Source organism: Oncorhynchus mykiss, chromosome 30, assembly GCF_057628025.1.
Source record: "Oncorhynchus mykiss isolate SJ-2025 chromosome 30, ASM5762802v1, whole genome shotgun sequence".
Classification (NCBI taxonomy): Eukaryota; Metazoa; Chordata; class Actinopteri; order Salmoniformes; family Salmonidae; genus Oncorhynchus; species Oncorhynchus mykiss.
The window spans coordinates 41,512,351-41,527,507 of record NC_143051.1 but is presented as its reverse complement, the minus strand read 5'-3'; the positions used below and the strand labels follow the sequence as shown (position 1 = coordinate 41,527,507).

The following is a 15,157-nucleotide window of genomic DNA, read 5'->3' as shown; positions in this document are numbered from 1 at the left end:
TGTTCAGGGGCAGAACTGCAGATTTGTTTTACCTTGTCAGCTCAGGGATTCAATCCAGCAACCTTTGTTACTGGCCCAACGTTCTAACCACTAGGGTTCCTTCAGCCCCACCACTAGGGCCATATAATCATCCAGGAATACATCTCAAGAAAACTGGAAAGACATTTAAACTGTGATAGGATCTGTAAGAACCAAGAAACACCTTTAAGCACAGAACCACTCATATACTAACATAGCATTTTTTCAATGTGCTCCACCTTACAATATTATTTATCTTATGTAAAGTTGTCATTCTCTTTAGTGCACTATGACTATGCAAAACTGCAAAAAAAATATTGATTTCTTATCATACACAGCGTTTAAACAACAGATGTTTATTTTGAAGGCAAATCGGAAAACCGGAAGTTTTAATGTTGCTGCCATGACGCTAATAAAGACCAACGAAGCAAGCAGTCCCTACACATAAACCTTCCGGTGAAGAACACGAAAGCGCGAAGGTTCTGCCTTCGAGAGTGTTGAACCACGCATGGTTGTTTGCATTCGTTTTTTATCAGTCATGATCCATTAATGGTGTCTAAAACTCAACAGACACTTTTTTATTTATTTATAAGTGAATTATTTTCATAATTTTTCTCGTCCTGCAAGATTTCAATTTCCCATACCTCCCTATATGTCCGTCCGTAAAATATTCCGACTGATTCATACAGGAAGCACATTAAGTTGCGTGCAGTTCAGCTCCTATATATTTCATCTGAAACATATTGTCAATTTATCAATAATTCTGAAACATGGCTGTATCGAATTATTCATTGAAGGTCAACAGACAGCTTTTGGATCCCAGCTTTGAGAGTTACAGACTGTCTCTGGAGCCCATACCAATTTACAACGTAGAGCTAGATGCTGGTGAGAAACTGCCCGCCACGTCGCATTATCTTTAGAGCATGCTAATATTGCCATTATTTTTTGATTTAGCTAGAGGGCTGCTAACTTTTGAAGAAAGCTTGGCGTGAGTGAGATTTGCTATGTGAATTTAATTTCCCCTAACACAACCCATGTTTTAAATGTCATTTCCTGCAATTCTATTTATTCTTACATGGCTTAAGCCTAAAACCAGGGTGGAAAAAAAAATAATCACAGGTCAGGAGTGTTCAGGGTGCTTTCAACATTAAATGAACACTCAAAATTGGATGACTTTGTTACTTAGCGATTTTTGGGGGGGATGAAATTTGCTAATAAAGTATGCTAATATTATTTCAATTGTTTTGTGGTTTTACACTTCAGGCAGTAATTAAATACTAAAAACGGTGGGAAGATTGGAAGCAGAGATTGATCCCTTTTCTAATGCAACACGTGTCAGGGAGTGTTACCAATACACCAAGGCTCTGCACAGGAAACATTCATGTTTAATGGCAGTGGGTAACCAAATCATAGATTGCAGTTGACTTTTCTATATACTGCTTTCAAGATAAGGACACAAACATTTTGTAATTTGGGTGAACTCTCTTGAAGAAAGGTCTCTAAGAAAATCCTGCTTGCTCTCCAGGAGGGTTGGCCACCACCCCTGATCTATGTTTCCCAAGTGCGGGGTGATTGAAATGTTTTTCTTATTACAATTAATTTCTCAAAATCACCAAACCTTGAAGAAAAATCTGATGAATTTGGGTGGTTTATAGCTACTGGGTGAAGATCCTTGACATCATCTTACTCTACCTAGACACAATATTATGCTTTATGCGTTGCCTAGAATGTGCACAATAGTAAAATGTCAAATTATATTTGATTCTTGGAGCATTTACTATCCAATGCTTATTTGTATGACTTGTTCATGAATACCTGCAAAAATACATGGCGCCATAATTAATTTCCAAAGACACAAGTAGGCATATGAGATTTCTAATATGTGATTACACTGGCAAAATTGGGAAGAAGTGGAATAATAAAACACGTGTGGAGAATAACAGCAGTGTTCTTGCTGACAAGCACAGTAATTACCCTATATTTTAGCCCATTGTTAGGAATGCACATTTTTCCACTGATCAGACTAAATATAGTAAATGGATAATAACATCCATTGATGACAAATCTGCCCTTAACCAAATTATTTTCCTATTGTCCCCCATCTAGAATCAAATGTACACTTTTGTGTTCACAATCTGTTTAACAAAATTATTTTCATAGTTACAAATCAGGTCACCCTACCAAACCTCCCTGCTAAAACATACTGTAGGTCTGTCTGCTGCCTTTTCGTCACAGGCTAAATGCCAATCCCCAAACGAGGGGACTAATGTAAATGTGGAACAACTTTAGTACATGCTGACAAAGGGCTGCAATTCTGCAATAAGGACGGGAGTAAAAGCAACCTAATTTTGTCGACAACATTCTACATAAAACAGCACTACCGTGCTACTCTTTTTACAGTTTTAGAAACTCAGTGGAGAACGTTCTAGCTCGCCATTCAGTTTCACTCTAATCTTGAGGGGCGTTTCTTTACAACATGATTCCTTACATAACTAGACCAATGTGCCGCCCCAAGACAGGACAATGATAGAAGTTCCGCTCGTGATGTTAAATTGCAGGCCCAGATGCTGCAATTTCAAAATGATTTGGAGCACAGTTGAAAAGTTAACGCGCTGACTATACAGTACAATGGACAAATAAAAACAGTACTTTTCAATGTTTGAAATATGAGGTATGTTGTGAGAAGAGGGTCAAATGCGTGTCTCACGGCCAATGGGTAAGAATTGGCAGCTCTATAGCTGGCAATTTTTTTCCCATTGTTTGACTATATACAGTATTACAACAAATGCACATGCAATACTAAAGACATGGTCTTTGAAAATCATTTGTCAATGTTAAAGGGATAGTCCGTGATTTCGACAATGAAGCCCTTTATCTAAGAGTACTTCCCCAGAGCCACTTGTATGTATCTGAGCCCGGTTTAAAGGAAGTAGGAGGTAGTTTCGCGAGCCAATAGAGATCAATGGCGACTATAGGCTCCCACTCCGCCATGGCTCATTGGCCAAAGCCTATGGAAATCATGTTTTGTTGTTGTTGGATTAATGGCAAAAATAAGATCTGTGGTAAACAGCCTTAAGAGATTTTCTACGTTTTGTTCTGAGAATTTTCCTCAGCTAGTCACTTTTAGCGAATGTTGAAGCATTTATATAATAAAAGCAAGCACATAAAGCACACAGGCTTAATAATTCATAAAGGCCATGTTAACTGATAATAATTTCACAAATGCAAAATATACACTTACTGTACACAGTTTTAACAAAACACAGTATTTTTTTTCTGCGATGACACGTTTGTGGTGTCTATTCATACATAGGTGTTCAGAGACGCAGATATCATCCCGGTAACGGGATGTCAGCCCAAAGAGGTTATTAATAGCACAGGTCTCTGTCTTCCGCCTGTTTTGCATAAACAAACGTTGTAACGTGGAAATATGGCTGTGCGGGAACCCTACCCCTATGAAGATGTGTAGTAATTTAACCTTTTTTTGATATTATTTCTCGCTGATATGAAAGATGTTTCCAAAACCGTGCTGCAAGCGATGCGTTTTAATGTTTAAATCAAATGTCGGGGCTCTTAACAAAAACTCCACCAGCCAGAAGATCGTCAATAGAAGCTAAAGGTACTTAGCAACTTCCTTCAAACTGAACGCAGAGACATAAAATGGTATCCATGAGTTCATCAGACTCTGGGGAAGTGGATAAAGGGCTTCATTGCCAAAATCCCGAACTATCCCTTTAAGTCAATGGCAAAGTATTGCTGAAACAAATCTGGGCTGTAGATTTATTTCTGGGGTTTATTCACTTCAGATTGCTCACACTATTTGGCATATACTCAAAAAATAAGAAGTGTATGCTGGAAAACTCTTAGCTTCACAGCTAAGAGTTGCAACATCATCTATGCAGAATGATTGTACCTTTTTATTGGTTATGCCATAACACTAGCCTAGATAATATTCATCAATGGTATAGCACCCAGTTTTTAAAATTACATTTCACAAATTTACATTACCTCCTCTCTATAGCTGTGGCGGAGGTGAAACTGAAGGACAGTCAATACACCCTGGACCATGTGCGTGCTTTTGGCATGTACAACTACCTGCATATAGACCCCTGGTATGAGGACAGTGTTTTCTTTGTTGACTGCAAAGGGCGAGTGCTGAATCTTACGGTTACCCTGGTAAGTTAGTCTCTCAAAATGCTTGATGGGTATCTTGTAAATTTGTTCTGAAAAATGAATGCTGCTTCACAGTGGAAATGTTTTTTTTATTTTTATACCAAGATCCCAACACCTCTCAGGACATTGCTTCCGTTATACCTCCATCCAACTTGAAATTGATGCCTCCATAATGCATAGACTTTGCTCCACTAATAATACTTCTCAAAAGCTATCTGATACTAATATTCTGACTTGTCCACTCAATGCACTGGTAAAACAGCACATGGGTAACCCACTTAATATGTATATACTGTATTCCAGTCAAGGCCTATCCTATATAACTAGTGTTGTACATACCTTTTTATATTCCTATACTGCCCATGTCTATCTATACACACCATCATATACATACAGGGCATTCGGAAAGTATTCAGACCCCTTGACTTTTTACACATTTTGTTACGTTACAGCCTTGTTCTAAAATGTATTCAATGTTTTTCGTCATTAATCTACACACAAAGCAAAAACTGTTTTTTAGAGTTGGTGCATCCCGTTTCAATTGATCATCCTTGAGATGTTTCTACAACTTGATTGGAGTCCACCTGTGGTAAATTCAATTGATTGGACATGATTTGGAAAGGCACACACCTGTCTATAAGGTCCCACAGTTGACAGTGCAGTGCATGTCAGAGCAGAAACCAAGCCATGAGGTCGAAGGAATTGTCCATAGCGCTCCGATACAGGATTGTGTCGAGGCACAGATTTGTGGAAGGGTACCAAAAAATGTCTGCACCATTGAAGGTCCCCAAGAACACAGCTAACCTGAGCAATCGGGGGAGAAGGGCCTTGGTCAGGGAGGTGACCAAGAACCTGATGGTCCCTCTGATAGAGCTCCAAAGTTATTTTCTGTGGTGGTAGAACCTTCCAGAAGGAGAACAATTTCTGCAACTCTCCACCAATCAAGGCCTTTATCTTCGAGCCATGAGATCGAATGAATTGTCCGTAGAGCTGTCGAGAGCAAAGAAATTGTCCGTAGAGCTCTGATACAGGATTGTGTCGAGTCACAGATGTGGGGAAGGGTACAAAACAAATTCTGCTTCTTTGAAGATCCCCAAGAACACAGTGGCCTCCATCATTCTTAAATGGAAGAAGTTTGGAACCACTAAGACTCTTATTAGAGCAGGCCCCCGGCAATTGGGGGAGAAGGGCCTTGGTCAGGGAGGTGACCAAGAACCTGATGGTCACTCTGACAGGTGTGGCTTTGGTACAGGTCTCTGAATGTCCTTGAGTGGCCCAGCCAGAGCCCGGACTTGAACCCTATCGAACATCTCTGGAGAGACCTGAAAATAGCTGTGCAACAATGCTCCACATCCAACCTGAGAGAGCTTGAGAGGGTCTGCAGAGAAGAATGAGAGAAACTCCCAAAATACAGTGTGCCAAGCTTGTAGCGTCATACCCAGAAGTCTCAAAGCTGTAGTTGCTGCCAAAAGTCTTTCAACAAAGTACTGAGTTAAGGGTCTGAATACTTATTTAAATGTGGTATTTCCGTTTAGAATTTGTTTTACATTTGCAAACTATTTTAAAAACTGTTTTTTGTTTTGTCATTATAGGATATTGTGTGTAGATTTGATGAGGAGAAAAAACAGTTTATTACATTTTAGAATAAGGCTGTAACATTATAATGTGCAGAAAGTGGAGGTCTGAATACTTTCCAAATGCACTGTATATATTTATATTCCGGACATTGCTCGTTCTAATATTTCTATATTTTTGAATTTCTTTGTTTTACATTTTTTGGATTAGTTTGTATTGTTATTACTGCACTTTTGGAGCTAGGGACATAAGCATTTCGCTACACCTGAGATAACATCTGCTAAATATGTGTACGTGACCAATACAATTTGTTTTGGGTAAATCCATTTGAATTTAATCACATTTTGACAGTATCCCTTTTGATTCCAACAACACTTTCCATATATTTTCCCATGGAAGAAGTTGTCAGAAAATGACTTTTTGTACCTGAGTGCCAAAACATTCAGTAGATAAAGCTGCTCAAATTTGACCCATTTTGCACACTCCACCATATTGTGAGATCCATGTCTTCATCACTGGAAAAGGTATACAGTTGAGTTTTATATAATTTCTAAGCTTACAAACAGGGTTGTCCTTATTTAAACTTTTTTTTTCATAAAAAAAGAATGAATCGTTTGAACCTTGAACATCAATTATCTAAAAAAGCATAAACTAATTCACATATGTTGAAGCTTAGACCCTACTTTACATCATCTGAGGTTTTTGTATTGTGCCCGCCATCGGTTGAGACACAACATGCTCTTGAAAACAGGGTGGGTCTCATTTCAGTCATAGAAATAGAATTCATAGAATTGACTATCCCTTCAAACCACTGCAATTTAGTTGGTACCCCATTGAAATGTAAATTGAATTGACATTTTTACTTCTAATTACTACCACAAAGATGGCCGCCGGTCCACCCACTGTCAAATGTCAACTTAAGTGGTCATGTCTATTCTATTATATATATTTCTAGGGTTTCCTATGGTGGATTGACAGTATACTTTAAAACAGCGATATTCCCATTCAAGTCAACAAAAATCCCAGAACCACACGGGGGGACCTAGTGAAGGACCTGCAGAGAGCTGGGACCAAAGTAACAAAGCCTACCATCAGTAACACACTACGCCGCCATGGACTCAAATCCTGCAGTGCCAGACGTGTCCCCCTGCTTAAGCCAGTACATGTCCAGGCCCGTCTGAATTTTGCTAGAGATGATCCAGAAGAAGATTGGAAGATTACAATGTGATTTTCTGGATTTTTTTTCTTCTCATTTTGTCTGTCATAGTTGAAGTGTACCTATGATGAAAATTACAGGCCTCTCTCATCTTTTTAAGTGGGAGTTCTTGCACAATTGGTGGCTGACTAAAAACTTTTTTGCCCCACTGTATTTGGCTGTCAGGAGCTAGCTAGCAATATACGCTTTCTTTTCACACAATGCAGTGTTGTTCAGTCAGTACAGTATAATTTTGTGATAGATTTGGACATAACGTGGCTTGCTAGTACCACTACAAGCAAGTTGAGCCAGCTAGCTTTGTTTGCTATACCCAGAATGTATACAAAGGGAATACTTGCATTTGGTGTGGGGGGTGCAGTGAGGTGTTCATAGTCACTTTGATACAAGGGGAGATTGTAGCCTAATGTTGTAGCTATGCATCTCATTAGTAGCAAAACTGGAGAAATGTTTTGACGATGATGACGAAGAGTAAAGGAATGACTTTGGCTTCGACTCAAATCAAAGTTTATACCTGTGTGTTCTAGCCAACGGGTGTCTGTGAGATGTGTAATATACTCCCATCGTGCTGTGACAGAAGCAATACAGACAGTACACAACGATTGCCCATGAAAGTCTAATAGCATTTTTTTTGTAATTCTTTTACAGACAATACCGCTTGGTGGCCTACATATTATTTTTGGAGTTTGGTGTATGTGGGGAGAAGTTAGGCAGCGAACACCGAATCCCAGTCCCAATGCCACTCCTGCATTGTCTTGGCTGTGTGCTTAGGGTTGTTGTCCTGTTGGAAGGTGAACCGTCGCCCTAATATGAGGTCCTGAGTGCTCTGGGGCAGGTTTTCATCAAGGATCTCTCTGTACTTTGCTCCGTTCATCTTTCCCTCCAACCTGACTAGTCTCCAGGTCCCTGCCGCTGAAAAACATCCCCACAGCATGATGCTTCCACCGCCATGCTTCACCGTAGGAATGGTGCCAGGTGTCCTCCAGACATGCCGCTTGGCATTCAGGTCAAAGAGTTCAATGAGAGTATCTTGTTTCTCATCGTCAGAGTCCTTTAGGTGCCTTTTGGCAAACTCTAAACGGGCTGTCATGTGCCATTTTACTGAGGAGTGGTTTCTGTCTGGCCACTCTACCATAGCGGCCTGACCGGCCATAACGGCCTGAAAGCCAACTGACATTTGAGGTGCTGACTTGTTGCACCCTCGACAACTACTGTGATTATTATTATTTATGAACATTTATGAACATTTGAACATCTTGGCCATGTTCTGTTATATTCTCCATCCGGCACAGCCAGAAGAGGACTGGCCACCCCTCATAGCCTGGTTCCTCTCTAGGTTTCTTCCTAGGTTTTTGCCTTTCTAGGGAGTTTTTCCTAGCCACCGTGCTTCTACACCTGCATTGCTTGCTGTTTGCGGTTATAGGCTGGGTTTCTGTACAGCACTTTGATATATCAGCTGATGTAAGAAGGGCTATATAAATACGTTGATTTGTATTGGTGGAGTTCTGCAGAGATGTTGGTTCATCTCCACAGTGGAACTGTCAAGCTCTGCCAGAGTGACCATCGGGTTCTTGGTCACCTCCCTGACCAAGGCTCTTCTTCCCCGATTGCTTAGTTTGGCCGTGTGGCCAGCTCTCAAGAATCTTGGTGGTTCCAAACTTCTTCCATTTAATGATTGAGGCCACTGTGTTCTTGGGGCCTTCAATGCTGCAGAAATTGTTTGTACCCTTCCCGATATCTGTTCCTCAACCCAATCCTGTCTCGGAGCTCTACGGACAATTCCTTTGACCTCGTGGCTTGGTTTTTGCTCTGACATGCACTGACAACTGTGGGTCCTTATATAGACAGGTGTGTGCCTTTGCAAATCTTGTCCAATCAATTGAATTTACCACAGGTGGACTCCAATCAAGTTGTAGAAACATCTCAAGGATGATCAATGTAAACAGGATGCACCTGAGCTTAATTTCAGGTCTCATAGCAAAGGGTCTGAATACTTACGATGCGCAATAGAGGGTAAAACAAAAAAACTTGGGGGCCAAATAAACCCTGGCTTATACTATTTCATTCATAAAGAGAATTCATAACAGAGATGAGGTTCTGTAGAAGTCCTCCATTGATGACAGGAGACTGACAGGTCTTTGTATTTTGTTGACAGGACACGGCACTGGGGAAGCCCATAGAGGTCTTCCACATGCCCTCTGACCCCACTGTGTGTGAGGAACGTCTCTGTGCCTCTCTTAGCTTCACCTCTGCCACCTGGGCATCTCTCTCTGACGGTGCGGGCAGACTCTACCTCCTCAGAACCAGCATGAGAAGGGAGAATTGCAGTCTGAAGTGGGAGGTAAGAAGACTTGGACATGCAATATACTCTGTCATAATCAATGTTCAGATATTTACCAACAACATTGCATCCACTTTCCTTTTAGTTTTTTTCCCAGACTATTTTTACATCCCATTTTAATAAAGGTCAGCAGTTATATCTCGCTTGAAAAAGAGATATATATCTCAATGTTACTTATAGTGTTTGTCAAATTAACCTACCATAAACCCATGGTGGAATATATTAATCCAGGCCTGTTTTATCTTGAGTCCTCTTTTATATACCATTCTGAAGATCAGGTTTAGTATGTTGATAAGCTTGAAAGAAATTAATAACCTCTACTTAATCACAAGCCCAGCAATTCCAGCCAGTTAGACATTTGGGTAAAGCGTTACATTAACTTTATCCGCATTAATAACATAGGTTACCCAGCGACAGGAAATTCACATTAAATTAACATTATACACCATAATTTATAAAAGCTTTATAATGTATTTGACATGATTATTTATGGTATAAATGCACAAAAGATGTAGCTTGTTATATGAAGCTTTACTAACGCTATGTCACATACTCAGTGGACAGTTTGTTAGGTACACCACCCCATTCATGAAAAATGATTAGCTCCTACAGTGTGAGTCACGTGGTCGTGGCTTGCTATATTTAGCAGGCAGATGGGCATCAAGACATTATGTTACTGTTCAATGTTAGAATGGGCAAAACGACCTAAGTGACATTGAGCGTAGTATGATCGTCGGTACCAGGCGCCAGTCCCAGTATCACAGAAATGGCCGGCTTCCTGGACTTTTCACGTACGACAGTGTCTAGGGTTTACCGACAAACCAAAAACATCCATTTAGCGGCAGCCCAATGGGCGAAAACGTTACATTGATGAGAGGTCGAAGGAGAAAGCAAACAGGCCACAAACCGACAAATAACGGCGCAGAATGGGATCTCGGAACGCACAACTCGTCGGTCCTTGTCACGGGTCGGCTAATGCAGCAGACGAACACACCGGGTTCCACTCGTATCAGCTAAAAACAAGAAGTAGTGGTTCCAGTGGGCACACAATTACCAACAATTGAGGCGTGGAAAAACGAATCCCGCTACCTGTTGCGTCATGCTGATGGCAGAGTCACGATTTGGCGTAAGCAGCCTGAGTCCATGGTGCCATCCTGCCTGGTGTCCTGGCACACATTAGATCCCTTGATACCAATTGTGCAACGTTTCCATGCCCCGATGAATTCAGGCTGTTCTGGAGGCGATGTGAGGTCCGACCCGGTACTAGATGGGTGTACCTAATAAACGGGTGTACCTAATATCTTGTTCTTATAGATACTACATTTCGTACCCACTGTGCATGGATTGATCTTAAAACTTAGAACACATTTCTGTCTGTGAACTAACTAGACTTGTTGATTTTGTGTGTTTGTCAGCCCTTGTTCAGTGAGGAGATAGGGGAGCCCTTCACCATCCTCCACAGCATATCTCACGTCCAGGCTGGGGTCCACTCCATGGAGGTCCTGCTCCTCCGCATCCAGAAAGACCCATCATCGGACTCTCATGCAAAGGGAAGTGGCTACTCTGTTTCTTTGGAATGGATCACAGTCTCTAACACTGCAGAACAGGGTGAGTGGGGTGGGGCACTGTGTCTGCGTCCCAAATGGCACCCTATATTCCATATACTGCTCATAACACTAGGGGATGACGAAACCTAACTCTTTTATATGGATGATGGTATAATGAGGGAGTTGGGAATAGTAACTAAGTCATTCAGGATAATTTTGTGCCTCAGTTGTTTTTTTTTGTTTCTCAGTGAAAGAGCATAATAAGTTGATGACGACTAGCTAATTAGCAGATTAGCTATGTGAGCATTTGTGGCATGTTTACCACCTTCATGCCCATCATTTCTATTATCAATGGCCATAATTTCTATTATCAAAGGTTGACTTACAGAAACGACATTTACTTAGTGTTTGGGAAAACGAAATGTTTGGGAAAACGAAATGCGTTAATTGACTTTAATTTGCTCTGATATCTCAACTGTAGATCTGTGTCTTCCAAAATAAATGTTGCTAAGGAGAATCTTCATAAAAATTCTGTGCATTCGACCTGAAATAGTTGCAAAGAAAAAGCCATATCTCAGGCTGGCCAATAAAATATTAAGATTGGCAAAAGAACACAGACACTGGACAGAGGAACTCTGTCTAGAAGGCCAGCATCCCGGAGTCGCCTCTTCACTGTTGATGTTGAGACTGGTGTTTTGTGGCTTACTGTCTCTGGCTGCGTGGGGAAGAGTAATCCACGGAGACTCTGTGCCACAAAATGAGTGACAAAACATTACAAAACCTGGCCAAATAATTTCAAGTCATCAGTCTCAAGTCAAAGACGATCTTGAGGCTCCAAGTAAAGTTGAGTCTCAAGTCATCAAATGTGAGACTCAAGCCCAAGTCATGTGACTCGAGTCCACACCTCTGAAATTGCATGTTTCTTTTGAGTCCGATAGCCTATGCGTTAATTTTTGTCAGTACGAAAATGTAACAATCCTCTCTGTAACAAGTATTTTCTTAATTTGTATACTAGACAAATATTTAGAGGTAATAACTTGAATAATAATAAAAACGTGTAATGGTAATAGTGAAGTTGCAGAGAAAATACATGTATTCTGTATGAGAATTAAACCTGTAAATTGCAATCAGATCAGTCTAATAATGCTTGCACATGTATTCTGTGTGTGCTGTATCGGCCATTTTCAGGTCAGGAGAAGAAGTACAAGGTAAGGAAGATGAAGATGCTGAGGGGGAAGTCAGTGCCCCACTATGCAGCATTGGAGCCCCAAGGGAAAGGGCTAATGGTGGCTTCGGAGAAACCTTTTGTTTTCACACATGTGGACGGGGCGCTGCTGGAGCAGCCTGCGGCACAGGCCATGGAGATGGAGTCGAGCGCTGGTGGGTCAATGCTACAGGTCATAGGTAAAAGCTACATAGGAAATATAACATATGAAGAAACTTTTAAGTATGCCATTGTTTCCACTGCTCAGGATTGGATAGAACATTGAAAGGTGCTGTAAAAGGGTTTGTGAATGATCACAGTTTGTATTTGAGATTGGATGGATGGGCGTGCCTATGTGAAATACGTATGTGAAATAGGGAAATAATATCATGAAATGGGTGACAGGCAACATTAGACTAAATTCATAGATTAAATTCATAGATTTAATATTCTGAATGCATTGTCATTCCAGTGTCTGAGTTTTGTGATGAAGTGGCCCTTTGGTGTTTGAAATCATGATTCAAGCATGGAGGAAACCTGGCACCATTATAATAGGCTAATAAAAACTTTTGCTAATGTTAAACGAGATGCATTTGCCATTGTTAAGGAGATTGCGTGTAGCCTAATATGTTTCTTTGAGTTTTATTATATGGGCCTAAATCATTATAATATTTTCTGACTGGTTTATTCCCTCTACACAACAAATATTAGGCTACCATTTATTCATCTCTCATTCAATAACCAAGCATGCTCAAAAGTAATAGACTGGTAGCCTAGACAGTACATAGTGCCTTTGGAAAGTATTCAAACCCCTTGACTTTTTCCACATTTTGTTTGGTTACAGCCTTATTCAAAATCGTCGTTTTTTTTTTCTTCATCAATCTACACACACAAAAAAATAATGATATATATATATATATATATTTTTTTTTTTTGTTTTTAGATATGTTTCCTAATTTATTAAAAATTAACTGAAATATCACATTTACATAAGTATTCAGACCCTTTACTCAGTACTTTGTTGAAGCACATTTTGTCAGCGATTATGGGTTCAAGTCCGGGCTCTGGCGGGGTCACTCAAGGACATTCAGAGACTTGTCCTGAAGCCAATCCTACATTGTCTTTGCTGTGTGCTTAGGGTCGTTGACCTGTTGGAAGGTGAACCTTCGCCACAGTCTGAGGTCCTGAGCACTCTAGCAGGTTTTCATCAACAATCTCTCCCAGTCCCTGCTGCTGAAAAACATCCCCACAGCATGATGCTGCCACCACCATGCCTCACCGTAGGGATGGTACCAGTGTTTCCTCAAACGTGACACTTAGCATTCAGGCCAAAGAGTTCAATCTTGGTTTCAGCAGACCCGAGAATCTTGTTTCTCATGGTCTGAGAGTCTTTAGGTGCATTTGGCAAACTCCAAGCGGGCTGTCATGTGCCTTTTTACTGAGGAGTGGCTTCCATCTGGTCACTCTACCATAAAATCCTGGTAGGTGGAGTGCTGCAGAGATGGTGGTCTTTCTGGAAATTTCTCCACAGAGGAACTCAGATTGCTCAGTTTAGCTGGGCGGCCTTTTATTTCTATATATATCTATATCTCTATATATAGACCGACGTGTGCCTTTCCAAATCATGTACAATCAATTGAATTTACTCCAATCAAGTTGTATAAACATCTCAAGGATGATCAATGGAAACAGGATGCACCTGAGCTCAATTTCGAGTTTCATAGCAAAGGGTTTGAATACTTATGTAAATAAGATATTTAATTCTATTTTTTGGGAGGGGGAATCAATGTAATCAATTTTAGAAAAATTTGATGTATATTTGGATATATGGTTCCACTTGTAACACACTGCTTTTTAATCAGCTATGATTCAGAGAGACTGATGTAAGACTATTATGGAACTGTCAGTTTGTCAGAGGCCGACAGGACGGGTGTGGCATTGAGGTCTGTCATTGTGCATATATGCCTAGCTGTTGAATCATTTTCAAATAGAGGAGGGTTTACCCAAAGGGCAATGCCTGAATGTTCCTTAAAGGGATGGGCTACAATTACAACCTGTCTGATTCTCGGCCTGTTCCAGCTATTACCCCTCTAATAAGGTAGTCTGTGATTGCTACATACATTTCTCTAGACCCATCCCTCAGCGGTTTACCAAAATAGTGGCAGGGAGTCTGCTTTGCTGTTGCTTTGAACTGCAGATTGCCCTTTTTAATAAGAGTAATGTGTTGTCTCATGCTGGTGTGGTGCGGACGGTCGCCCATTAGGCTAGTGATGATAAGAGCCTCAGATCTCATGAGAGAATACCCCCCTCCCCAAGGAAAAAAATAACCTCAAACTGCAGCATGACCATTTATTATAGTTTTAGTTTCGGACTTGGTTTTCAGGGTAATTTGATACAGTTCATGCTTTTTATTACATGTTTCATTTATATATTAATCAGATATGAGTCTATAGAAATCTTAATGTACTCAACATTATTGACATTTCATTTATTTTTCTCCCCCATGCCATTCAGATCCAATCTACTTCTGGCAGCAGACAATAGAGGATGTAACAGTATCTGTGCGTATGCCCGAGGGCATCACCAAAGACGACGTGGTCTTCAAGCTCTACATGGAAAATGTGAGTGTGGGGGTGCAGGGTTTTGCCCCCTTGCTGGAGGGGCAGCTGCATGCCCCTGTGGACCCCGAAGCCAGTGCTTGGATCATCAAAGATGAGAAAAGGTTAGCGGCCTTGGTCGAAAGTAGTGCACTACATGGGGAATAGGGTGCAATTTCGGATGCAGGCACACATCTGCTTTTACTCAGCCCAGAGTCATGAGTCGGATTTCCTTTAATGGTGAATTCGCTTTTGTGAAAATATCAGAGCATTACCACTATCTACAAACAAACAGGAAACTATAGTTTGACTCATATGAGAGTTCGTTTTTGTTCTCTATTTGTTAGATACCATTCAAATACAATTAGATTTTATTTGTCACATGGTTCGTAAACAAACAGTGTAGACTAACAGTGAAATTCCTTCTACGGGTCCTTCCCAACAATGCAGAGGAGAAAATAGAGCAATAAAGGAAAAGTTATAACATGT

General features: G+C 40.6%; 1 protein-coding gene across 2 annotated transcripts in view; it reads left to right on the top strand.

The window, feature by feature from the left end:
* The first annotated feature begins 458 nt into the window (after positions 1 to 458).
* nudcd1 (NudC domain containing 1) overlaps positions 459 to 15,157 on the top strand; it is a 31,585-nt gene continuing 16,886 nt past the window's right edge. The window contains exons 1-6 of one of the 2 annotated variants that reach the window (XM_036970846.2): positions 459 to 903; positions 4,040 to 4,194; positions 9,135 to 9,320; positions 10,736 to 10,928; positions 12,056 to 12,247; positions 14,586 to 14,793. In XM_036970846.2, the coding sequence (XP_036826741.2) occupies positions 789 to 903; positions 4,040 to 4,194; positions 9,135 to 9,320; positions 10,736 to 10,928; positions 12,056 to 12,247; positions 14,586 to 14,793 (1,049 nt within the window). In that variant the 5' untranslated portion in view covers positions 459 to 788. Of the gene's footprint in view, positions 904 to 4,039; positions 4,195 to 9,134; positions 9,321 to 10,735; positions 10,929 to 12,055; positions 12,272 to 14,585; positions 14,794 to 15,157 lie in introns of both variants that reach the window. The other variant, XM_036970845.2, reaches the window with a different exon arrangement.